This window comes from Lagopus leucura, unplaced genomic scaffold (genome assembly GCF_019238085.1).
Source record: "Lagopus leucura isolate 7727_CA_CO unplaced genomic scaffold, USGS_WTPT01 Super-Scaffold_100110, whole genome shotgun sequence".
Lineage (NCBI taxonomy): Eukaryota > Metazoa > Chordata > Aves > Galliformes > Phasianidae > Lagopus > Lagopus leucura.
Window position 1 is genome coordinate 133,068 of NW_024962326.1, and position 12,238 is coordinate 145,305.

General features: G+C 49.4%; 1 protein-coding gene across 3 annotated transcripts in view; it reads left to right on the forward strand.

The window, feature by feature from the left end:
- The first annotated feature begins 1,700 nt into the window (after positions 1 to 1,700).
- BCDIN3D (BCDIN3 domain containing RNA methyltransferase) overlaps positions 1,701 to 12,238 on the forward strand; it is a 52,001-nt gene continuing 41,463 nt past the window's right edge. For 2 of the 3 annotated variants that reach the window (XR_006181693.1, XR_006181692.1), the window contains exon 1: positions 1,830 to 1,915. Coding sequence is in view for 1 of the 3 variants with exons in the window: in XM_042887768.1 (XP_042743702.1) it covers positions 1,724 to 1,915; positions 4,944 to 5,558 (807 nt within the window). In the remaining 2 variants the exon portion in view is untranslated. Of the gene's footprint in view, positions 1,916 to 4,943; positions 5,848 to 12,238 lie in introns of those variants that run through there. The other variant, XM_042887768.1, reaches the window with a different exon arrangement.

The window sequence follows — 12,238 nt, forward strand, 5'->3', positions numbered from 1 at the left end:
CCATTTTGAAGGATATCAGAAGAGGAAGGCATTGAGCTGTTTCCTATGCCTACAGCAAATAAGGCAGGAATATGAGGGGTCTAAATGCAGACAGAGAGTCAGAGGAAACCTGAAGTATATAAATACAAATTTCTCTCCCAGAAGAAGAGTGAAATATTTATTTTTGCTCCCCTTCCCATCTTCCTTCCCTTCCATCTTCTAGCTGTGTTCAGGACAGTGGGACTCTTTGCCAACCCTGCTTGTTTTACCCAATGCAAAACTCAGTCAGGGCTGAACCTTGGCTCTGGTGTGCACCCAGATTCTTGAGTTCCTGGCGCCCTCTGCTCTTCGTGCTGTGATAAAAAAACAACATCACTGCCTAAAATGAATCCTGTGCTCCCTGTCAGCTTTCCCCTCAAACCTCCCCTGTGATGCAGTTGGGGGTCTTCTTCACTCCTTTTTTACCAAGGCCTTTATTTTTCTTGCTGTAAAACCTCCCACTGGCTGCTTGCCTATCAAATCACAGAATTGTTAAGGTTGGAAAAGACTTTTAAGACCACTGAGTTCAACCATCAGCCCATCCCCACCATGCCCACTCATAGGATCACTGAATCACTCAGGTTGGAAAAGACCACTAAGGTCGTCCAGTCCAATCACTGAATCAACACCACCATGCCCCAAAACCCTTCTCCCTAATTGCCACATTTTCATGTTTCTTGAGCACCTCTTCAGCCTGCTCTGGTGTGACAGGGCCTGGGAAGTGGTCTTTTAGGTAAAATCTCTACAAATTCCACTTTTCACTCAGTTGGATTTGGAAAGATTAGAATAGGATGGCTGTGGCTGTGCACGTAGCAGGAGTGTCGTTTTCATTTGGACTAAAGGAGGATGACGTTGTCCTCTTGTCCCTGCTTGTGGTCCTGTCAGGGATGGGAGCAGAATAAACCCCTCATGATTCAGGAGGAAGCAGGCAGTGACCTGCTGCTCCATCTGAAGTGTCGCACGTCCATGGGGTTGGATGGGATCCACCTGAGGACACTGAGGGAGCTGGCAGAGGCGGCTGTTGATCTGCTATCCACCATTTATCAGCAGTCCTGGTGAACTGGGGAGGTCCCATACAAATGGAGACCTGACAACATGACGCCCATCTACAAGAAGGGTCAGAAGGAGGATTTGGGGAACTACAGAAGGAAGGTCATGGAGCAGATCATCTTGACTGCGATGAGATGTAGGGACAACTAGGGCTCAGGCTCAGGCAACATGGGTTTGCAAAAGGCAAGTCATTCCTCATCAACCTGGTCTCCTTCTATGACCAGGCAACCTGGTGGATGAGAGCAAGGCTATGAATACAGACTGCCTAGACTTTAGTAAAGCTTCTTACTCTGTTTCCCGCAGGACATCCCGGAGGGGCTGCAGCACATGGCTTGTACAGGTGTGCTCTTTTCTGTATAAAATCTGGTCACCATCCCTGGAGGTGCTCAGAAACCATGGGGAGGTGGCACATGGGGCCATGGTCTGTGGGTATGGTGAGCCGGGCTGGGCTTGGTCTGGATGATCTGGGAAGTCTTTTCCAACCTTCATGATTCTATGATTCTATCTTTTTCTGTCACCCCCACTGCCACGCAGCAAACCTCCAACCCAATGAGACTCTGCGCATGCGCACATCTCCCTCCCGGAACCTTTCTCTCCCGGAACCTTTCTCCTCTCCCTCTGTTCCCGCCCGGCGCGCGCACAACCACGGGGCAAAATGGCGGCGCCCACGAACGAGGAGGGTCTCGCTTTTGAGCCCGGCGCCGCTCCTTATGGGAACTTCCCCAATTATTCCCGCTTCCATCCGCCCGAGGGCCGCCTCCGCCTCGTACCCGGAGGACTCCTGCGGCAGCTGTTCCCTTCGGACGCCCGCCCGCTGCTGGGGCTCGACGTGGGCTGCAATTCCGGGGTAAGGACACCTCGGGGCGGGGTGGGCCTGGTGGGGCCTCCTGAAGGAAGGGAGGAAAGGCGGGACGGACGGACGGACGGACGGGCAAGCAAGCAAGCAGACGTGGGGGTTACGGATGAGACTGATGGGAGAGGAGGGTCGGCAATGGGGAGATGGGTAGCGGGCTATGGGGGGGGGGCAGTGGGAACGATGTATAGGGAGATGGTGGTGTAGAGTATGGGGGGTGGAGAGGAAGACTGAGGGATCTGGGACGTTATGGAGCTGTGGGATAAATTAGGGCTGAGAATTATTTGGGGTATTGGAGGGCAGACAGAAGGATTGGGTTAGAGATGGTGTTCTGTGATACAGAGAGCAGTCAGAAAGCTTGGGGGGAACAGTGGGAAGGATTGGGTGAGGGTGGCCTGGAGTACTGGGCGGCAGTAGGAAATAATAAGGGGAGACAGCGGTCTTTAGTATGGGGGTCTGGGAGAAAGACTGGGAGAAGAAGTGATCTGGGGCATTGGGGGAAAGTGAAAAGTTAGAGGGGAGGCAGTGGGCTGGGGTATTGGAGGGCAGTAGAAAAGACTGGGGGAGAGTGGTCTAGGATATGGGAGGCAATGGGGAAGTGTAAGGGGAGACAGTGATGTGGGGTGTTTGAGGAGCAGGGGTGAGAGTGGCCTGGGGCATTGGAAGACAGTGGGGAAGATTGGTTTGGGGGTACTGGCAGGCAGTGGGAAACATCAATGGGAAGGCAGTGGTCTAGAATATGGGAGGAAGGGGAGAAAGACTGGGGGGGGGCTGTGATCTGGAGCATTAGGGGATGGTGGGAGATTCATGGGAAGACAGTGGCCTCTGGTTTAGGGAGCAGTGGGAAGGCTTGGGGGGAACAGTGTGAAAGGTTAGGAATGGCCTGGAGTACGGGGGGGCAGTAGGAGAAAATAGAGGGGAGACAGAGGTCTTGAATATGGGGAGCAGGGGAAAAGATCAGGGGGAAGCAGAGATCTGGAGCATTAAGAGTCAGTGGGAAAAATTAGGGGTGAGAGTGGTCTGGGGTGCTGACTATTGGGGGACAGCGAAGAAATATTAAGATGGGTAATGGTCTGAGATAATGGGGAGATTGGTGTGGAGTGTTGGGGCAGTGGGGAAGATGAACAGGAAGGCAGTGTTCTGGGGTATAGGAGGACAGAGGGGAAGATTAGGAGAGTGGGCTAAAGCTCGGGGTAGCTGAGTGAAAAATTAGCAGGGAGACAGTTATCTGGGATATTGGGGTGTTGTGGCAAAGACTGGGAGGGAAGATAATGATCTGGGGCATTGGGAGTAGTGGAAAAGTTTAAGGGGGACAGTGCTCTCAGGTGCTGGGGGACAGTAGAGGAAGTTGGGGGGTCTGGGAAAGCAGTGACTCGTGTTAGTCCAGAAATGGAGGAGATTAGGGGAGGCAGGAGCCTGGGGTAGAGTGGGACAGACTGGGGAAACTGGAATAATCTCTGATTGGGGGTATGGGAGGAAGGAATGGAGGAGGCACTGCTGTGGAATTCTGGGGAGGAATGGAGCAGACTGAGCAAACAGAGGGGTGTAGTGGCCTGGAGTGGTGAGGGCAGTGGAGAAGGCTGTGGGAACAGTAACCCAGGGAGATGGTGGAGAATGAAACAGCCTGGGAGGGCTGGGGGATGTGGGGCATCAACCTGGGGTGGGAGTCACAGACCACTGCAGTATGGGAAGCCACCTCCTCAAATCTCCTGTGAGAGAACGGTGAAGGTAAGGGTGGAGCTGCCCATGCCTAAATACTGAGGCTGAGAAGTGGTCTGGAGGCTGTGCTCAGTCTGTCCTCCTTCCCACCAAGTGCTGGACATGTAGAGCCCTGGGTTGCTGGGCGTCCTCAGCACCAAAAAGGCAGGGAACCTGCCAGATCTGAAACTGGAAACCATGATCTGGTATGAGTTTAGCAGTAGCACCTCAGTTATTGCTCAGACAGGACTTCAAATCAACATCCTGCTCACACATTCTTGAAGATTTTTGCAACCAAACTGGTGAATCTCACGGAATTTCCCTTCTTCTGGGAGTCTGTTGTCTTTCTGTTCCTTGTACTGCTTTTATTCTCCTGGCTTTTCCTTGTCGTGCAGCTTTGCTATGTTGTAATTGAGATGCACACTAGTGCAAGGCTTAATATAACTGTTATTTTTTTTTTCCAGATGAAAGTTTTATCTTTGCGTTAACTTAAAAATAATTATTCAGGGGGAAAAGTCATTCTGGCTGAGGATGTGAGTGCTGTTGTTTCTTTGGCTCCTTTCCCCAGCCTTCTGTTAAATGCCTTAGAAGTCTGCACTGACAAAGGACGATTCCAGGTCCCGTTTCAGCTGAACTTGTAGAATAGGTCAGGTAAAAATGTTGTGTGGTTCTTTTGAAATGCAGGCTTGCACCACTAGAGGACACTGCCTGCCTGCTTGTGTGAGCTCGGTGCTGTTACAGTTTCCCTTGCTGTCATTCAGGAGCTTCATCAGATCTCCTCTAATGAGAAACAAATTTGGTTGCCGCTGAGTGGCGCACCTCTACGAAAGGAAATTCAAAGGAAGCTCAGCTCTCCTTAACTTTGTTATACTGCTGTGTGATGGTCAGGAAATATCTTTTCCTTTAGCAGAAAAGGAGGAAATGTGTTACTTCAAACATAAGCAGCCTAGGTCTTGCCAGGAAGTCCTGAGGTCACCTGGGGAAGCCAGTGAAGTCTTCACCTTGACGACGGTTGGGGACATTCAGCGTGATTCTTGTTAGTAAAACCCATTCATCTTACTCAGGTTTTCTTCCTGCAAACACCACCTGAGGGGTGATGTGGGTTTAGTCCTATTTCTGACTGCCTCTCTGGTAGTCAGGGCTGCTGCAGTGCTTTTCAGTTCAGAAGGGAAGATGTCAGCGAGCTCGTTGTTCTGAACTGCATCGAGAGAAAGCTCTGTGGTGGTGCGTGGACCTTGCTGCTGAGAGTGGGATCCGTGTGCTTGGTGATGTGCTGAGGAAGCAGTGCGGGCCCTGTGAACTCCTGTTGTTTTCCTTTCTGCAGGAGCTGAGTGTGGCTCTGTACCGACATCTGCTCGGCCTTCAGGAGGGCAAAGGCAGCCCAGAGCAGCCTGCAGATGGGAGGGATCTGCACCTTCTGTGCTGTGACATTGATCCGGTGCTCATTGAGAGGGCTCAGCAGAGCAGCCCCTTCCCTAACTCCATATCCTTTGCCAACTTGGACATCATGGACTCCAGCTCCAGAGAGCCTTTTCTCAGCTCCTACCTGAGCCGTTTTGGCCGTTCTACCTTTGACATCAGCTTTTGCATGTCTGTGACCATGTGGATCCACCTGAACCATGGGGACAGGGGCCTGGTGGAGTTCCTGGCCTTCCTGTCCTCTCAGTGCAGGTACTTGCTGATTGAACCCCAGCCCTGGAAGTGCTACAGAGCAGCTGCCCGCCGCCTGCGGAAGCTGGGCAGGAACGACTTTGATCACTTCCGATCTCTTGCCATCAATGGGGATATGGCAGAGAGGATCACGCAGATCTTAACGAGGGACTGCACCATGGAGCTGGTGTGCTGCTTTGGGAGCACCAGCTGGGACAGAAGCCTCTTGCTTTTTAAATCAAATGGCTCGAATCACGAGGGCAGGGAGCCTTCAGAACAACAGCAGTGACTGGCAAAGGGCTTCTTGTGCTCCTGAGCTTGTAGGGAAGCTACAGAGTCACATACAGGAATTCCTACATCCCTATCAGGGTCAGACCTTGACCTCCCTGGGGAGTTTGAGGCAACTAATGTCTTTGCTTGTTGTGTTTGGTTTTTTTCCTCTTCACATCTGTAAAATGTGGTGGCAGTTCTGGCCTATCTTGTGGGTTCTGAGGTTGCCGATCCTAGAAAGTGCTCTTGAAATCCAAGCTGCTATTCATGTGATTTCTTACCAAGAATGTTCCTTGGAAGAAGGAAGAACATGCCTTTTTTTTTTTTTTTTTTTTTTTTTGCCCACACAGCTTCTCAAGGAAAGGCAAATCCATTTCTACTGACTCATGTGATGCAGTTTGTTCTGCCTCTTGTTGTGTTTTCTGGATGGAAGGCTTAAGGAAAACACACAGCCTGCTTTACCAGCCATGAATGAGTAAGTTGGATCATTGCAGAATGTGTCTGGTTGGTATCTTGGTCACACAGTGTCCTGTGCACCTTCACAGATGGGATTTGCCTGGTTTGGAGGCTCAGTGATGTGAACTTTCTTTGGACTGAAGGATTTCCTTGACAGAGCAAGTATTCATTGAAGAGTGTAACGAAGTGGGAGCTCTTTGTAACAATATCCTTAAAATAAAATAAAAGTAATTTAATTTCATCAGTAAACATTTCAGTTTTTGTAGGTTTGTTTTTTTTTTTTTTCCTTTTTAAATCTATTTTTTCAGGCAGTTTTTGTAGGCTCTGGTAGCTGAGTGAACATTTTCATTTATTCTTAGGTCTGAGTGCCACTTTGGTAAGCCTGAAGCTTGAATGCTGTCTGTGAGTAAGGTTAAAATATCACAATATCTGGGTTGTTTCCTATTGTTCAGTAAGGTCTGGGAAGAAAAGGAAAAACAAGGGTAAAGTGTCTTAACTTTACTTTGCTTAATCTCCCTACTGGCTTTAGTTCATATGTGATTAGTGGGTTTGCTAGCTTTTACAGTCAGCAGGAGTCATGCTTGCAGGGTGTTCAAGCAGATGAACAGCTTGTATGAGTAAGCTGTGACACACTGAAATAGATCAGCGATGACTCCTCCGAAGCTCTGAGTTCTGCAGCTCCTTTACTGTGCAGTGAGGGAAGCCCAGGTGTGTGCCCAAAGGGAATCTCCTCCAGGAGGTGCTCTTGTCTAGCACTTCTTGTGCATGAGCAGGCTGTTTTAGTTGATGTTGTGGCTGGGACTTCCTGGTTGTTTGCTGAGGCAGTGGCAGGAAATCAGAAAGTTTTAGTTTCCTTTGTAGTGAGCTCAGATTAAAGAGTGAAGGGGGTGTGTGCTCTGCTGGGCTGCCCTGGGCTTGTGGTTGAGGAGCTGCTGGGACCCGTGGATAGATCTGTGAGAGTGAAAAAAGGGTGGTTGTGGGGGTGAGAGTGTTTGTAGGAACAGAGAAGGGCCACAGAAAGAGGAGCTCTCAGAGTCTGCTTTCTCAGCTGCAAACCAAGGTGTCAGCCCCAGTGATAGCTGTTAGTTTTGTTACAGAAGGCTTTAAAATCAGGGCTCTTTCCCTTATCCTTGTGGGAGAGCGCAAGCAAAACTTCATCCTGCATTTTCTTAAGGGTTCACCCAAGTGCCCAATCTCTCTCTCTCTTTCAGGTTGTAAATGAATCCCACTTATCTCTTTGATAACAAAGCACCTATGACCTCGGCTGCAATCTATGGGTGAGCTGCAATGACTCAGGGGTGGTGGCTGAGCCACTGCTGTTCCCTGCACTGTGCAGCTGGTGGCACTGGAGTATCGTGCAGCCTACAGCTGTTGGGTTGTGTCAACATTCCTTGCTGTTCTCTTTGAAATATTTGAAAATGTCTGTTGTAAAGGGGTGAGCAGGGTTTTCTGCCTTTCAGTTCTGCGTGGGAATTTGCACAGCTGTCTGAAAAGCTTAATAAATCGTTGCTAGGAAGGTAAACAACCCAAAGAATTACAGGAGACCTTCCCTGCACCCACCTGGAATGGCATTCCTCTTCAAAGAGGGCCTGTTTTATGTTCTTTCTGCGCTGATAGTATCTGCCTGGGTGATTCCTTTGGTCTGCTCGTTGTTGAAAGACTCTGTTTTCTTATTTCCTCATTTCTTTCTTTTGCAGCCTTTATGTGCTGGCTGCGTGCAGACCTACAAACCAGCTCAGTGTGTATGTAACAGTACGGTGACTTCTTATCTGTCTCAAGTCTGGACTTCTAAATTGCTAATATCAATATATCCCACTCAGAAATGGCTCAGCTCCAAAACTACTCTGACTTTGGCACAGCAGCGTGTTTTGTTTCTCTTCCTTTGGATATTGCCACAAACACAGCTTAAATTAATGTCAACATAAATCCCTGTGTGGTTCTTGAGATACCAGGTGGAATGGAATGAAGTCAGTCCTTTAGCAGACAGTGTTAAAATAATAAGAATCTCCTTTCTTTCCAGCTCACTGCTTTTGTTCTCCAGGAAGGTGTCAGGAGATGAGACAGCTGGGAGCCCAGCTCCATGACACAGCAACAGAGGAAAGCCTGTGGATCTCATCTGCTGTGCTTATGTGAGGCTCTGGAGAATATTTCTTTTATATACTCTGTGCTCTTTCAATTTTGCAACGTGGTTAAGAGGTATTCACAGGTCTCCTGGTGGCAGGAGATAAGGAAAGTAAAGGTGGGGGTTAAGACTGACACCTGTTCTCCCTCTTGCTGTGCAGAGCTGGGTGGTCATTGTTCTTCGTGCAGCTGGGGAAGCAGAGGGATGTCCCTGCTTGTTTGAGGATACCTGAGTAATGATGAGGGATGGCAAAGCTGGTGCAGAAGCCTCTGTGCTCATCTTTGCAATACAGGGATGGTGCTGTTGCTAAAACAAAGGAAATGGGAGCGTGCTCACACTACTCTGCTGCCTGTGCTGACCTTCTTTGCCGTCCTGGTCCACTCATTTTGTGTCATGTTTTTCTCCTGCATGTTGGAAGGGTAGTAAGGAAATCCTGCTTGCTCCCTCCATCTCCATGGCTCCACAGTTGTCTGCAGGAGCCTACAGAATTCACAGCAAGGTGCTGCCCTGTTCCACCCAGCACCAAACTGGGAGTTCCCATGCGAGTGCCTCGTTGAGTTCTCAGGCTCTGTGGTTTGTTGCTGGGCCCCGTCAGACCTTGCCTCAGTTTTTCCATCCATGAAAGGAGTTTGGCATCCACCCACCATCGTGGAGATTTCTGATGTGGAATATGGGCTGGATGTTTGCGCAGCACTTTTGAGGATGAAAAAGTCCTGATGAGCTGAGCTGTATCATCAGCTGTGAGCTATGCCATTGTACATAATGATCACTGCAGCCGCTTCAGATATTAATTAGGTGCTGTACCTTCAAAGTGTTCTGACTAATTAAGTCTCACACCACTGCTGTGTAGCGAGTTGTGTGTAATTATCCTCCTTCCTTGGGTAGAAAAATCTAGACCAAATAGCTAAAGCTGAGCAAGTCACTATTGAAGCTGGGGCTGAGTTCCAATTTCTGGGTGATTCTGCTGTGGTTTCCAGCCTTTGTAGGAAGTAAATTAAATTGAGTTGATGAGAAATCCCTTTTTTTTTTTTTTCCTTCTGTTTTTTTTAATTAACTTTTTCATTTTAACTCACGCTAAGGAGCAGTTCTCTGTCTCTTAGGGTCTTGTGCTGGATGAGAGCAAGGAATGCACTGAGTGGGGAAGAATGTAGTGTGCAAACGTGGTGCAACAGCGGCCGCTTTATCAGTTTAACATTAACAGCTGCCGGATCAAACAAGTGCTGTAAACTCCTGTCTCCCTGCTGTCTGCCTCCATTCCTGCACACGCACACACTGACAGCCTTGCAAGCGCTGGTTTGTTGGCCTTTCTAAATGGCAGCAGAATTTATGGTCTCACTCCACTTTCCCCAGAATGTCTGAGCAGCTCAGGAGCGGAGGAATCAAGCTTAGGAACTGAGGGTTGGCAGCAGTGTGTCTGCTCCCATAAGCAGCTTCCTCTAGCTGGAAACCCGGCGGCTTGCCACTACAAGCGTGTATGTTAGGAGCTGCAGATTTTCGGATTTCCTTTGCTCAGCTGAGGGCACGTTTGTTCTTGTTCTTCCTGGAACTTTGCAGCCTGTGAATTAAAGGAGAAAAGTGAGAGGTGTCAGCCCCGTGAAGTATGGGCATCTGTTCCTGGCATGCTGGGGACCTGAAAGAAGAACAGCTACGCATCAAACACACGATGCCTGTTCTGTACCGGGTGTGAGCCAGTCCTCTTGCAAAGTTCTGGTTTGTCAGGTTAGCTGGTGGGGTGAAGAACCTGATCCCCTTCCTCAGTGCTGGGGGGGGGCTTATGGGAGAGGGCTTCCCTTGTCTTCGCTCCAGACTTGTGCTGAAGGCTGTCCTGTTTGGCCAAGTTGCAAATGAGAGCACTGGGTATGTCAGAGCAAGCCAGAGGGAGACGAAACCGATTGCCTGTTGATTTCCCTGTGTCCTCTTGGTTATGGAAACGGGTGCAGTGTAGCTTTGTACCCTTAGGTTTGATGACTAAGTGAGAGTGGACTCCTGGAGTCTCCAAGGCTTTGGTGCAGTCTCTCTGGACCCAATGGAGTAGTATATAGGTAGATGAGTGGTGTGTGGGCAGTCTGGTCTGCCACTGAGCTTGCTCTTCTTAGTATTTAGGGCTTCACTCCTGGCACCTCAACGTTTTCATTAGGTTTGCTTGTGTTAATGTGGGCAGGTTTGGTTTCCCACAGGCCTTTGCACACTGATCTCTTGTAGCATTACAGGCAGAAGCCTTGCCTCCTGAGTTTTTTGTGCTTAGTTGATGTAGGAGTGTCCTTTTTACCTTACAGTTGGGTCAACCACTGGTCTTGGAGTCCAAAGGAGTCTCCAGTTTGGGTAAAAAAGCTGGAGTTGTGATCTGGGCTCAGGATATGCTCATAACCCTTTGGCAAGACTGGTAGGTGCTCAGGTCTGAAAGAACTTGATTGTAGGGTGGGAAATGTGGGTTCCTTTCTGAGCCTTGTCCCCAGCTGCCTGTGGGACTGGGGCAAGCTGCTGCTTTCATCAGACTGTTCACCTTGTGCTCTTTATTTCACAGGGAGGGATAACCTGACGTGTTAAGCTAAGCCCTTGAGCTCAGTGAATACAAAGTGATGTGCAGACCTGAGCTGAACAGAGAATCCAAGTTGGGTCAGTTGTAGATCCGGCTTACAAAATGCATATTATCAGCTGCTTGGATTTTTGTTCTCACTTGCAACAGAGCCACTAAATCCATGGGCCTTTAACAGGGCACAGTTTTGTTTTGAGGGACGATGTTTTCAGAGCAGCAGAGCTCTCTGTACTTCTCTGAAAGGAGGGGTAAGGAAGGGGTCTTACTCGTCCTTCCATTAAACTCCCTTCATCTAAGTTGTGTACAGTGGGCCAAAGACTGGGCACGGCACTGCAGATCCCCTGCCCTGTTTCCATCTGTGAAGTGCTTTGTGATGCCAGATTAAGTCACTCTATTTTAGTGTTGCAGTAGCAGTTTCTGCACCTTCCGTATGACTGGCAGGGATTTAGTTAGAGCTGAATTTGAGGGTGGTGTCCCTCCTTGGCCTTCTCAGTTCCCCTCCACCCCTGGGGTCAGCCCAGACTCTGACGGCTCTGAAATGTGTAGAAGCTGCTGGAGTATGGCTTTGTTCCCCCAGCAGCTGAAATCCAGGAGCAGTCATGCTGCAACAGGCCTGTCCTGCTGCGAGAGAACAATCTGCAGGGTGACACATCAAAAGCCAAGGGCAGCTCCGTGGCGCTCACGCGGAGATCAAAAGGGAGAAGCAGGGCGGCTCCTCTCCTGGCTGGCCCTTCAAGGCTGCTCGACTCTTTCTGTGTCCCTTTAATCTCCTTTAACTCCTCAAAGATCCTTGTTTCAGGCATGGGAGATGGTGGTGAGAAAATGAAGTGGCACTTCTGTGAGTGCAAAGGTGCAAAGGAAGGGATCCTTGGTTGCACGCTGAGAATTCTCTTATCCTCCTTGAGGAAAGCATATAGGAGAGGGAAGGCTTTCATAAACCCTTCTGATAGATGCATCATCTTAAATATGCATACAGAGGTGCAGGAGAGCTGGACCCTCCGTGTGGGGTCTGGAGTCCATCCACCCCCAGCCCATAGAGAACCTCAGTCCCCTCCTGCTGCATTGCAATGGAGCCTAATTATTGCTGGTGCATGGAAGCAAGTGGATTAGCAGGGCACTATGTGAAAGTAGCCAGAGCTTTTCAGGAATGTGTGTGCTGGTGGCTATTATCCAGGGCTCTTCAGTCTCCTGGGGCTGATTTGCTGTGTTCTGGACATTCCCAGTGCTGACTCCTCTTGTCTGGGGTGGCCAAAGTAGGGCAGATGCTGAATTATTTATTGCCTTCCAGCCCCTAGAGCGGGGCCTGCAGTGCATTCCTCACTGACTCAGATTGAATTTTAACTCTGCCTTTTTTTTTTTACCATTACTTAAGAAGGTGCTGCTTAGTCTTTTCCTCAAATACCAGCAATTGTTAAACAGGACAAATACCTAAGAAGAGATCTGCTTTTTTTGTTTGCCCTCGATAACTTCTGATCCCATTGCAGATCACCTCTGTGGCTGACCTTGTCTTTGGATCAGGGCAGTCACACTGAGCTGTGAAAACCCCTTTCCTACCTTGCCTGGAACAAGCCCTGCTTCTCAGGAC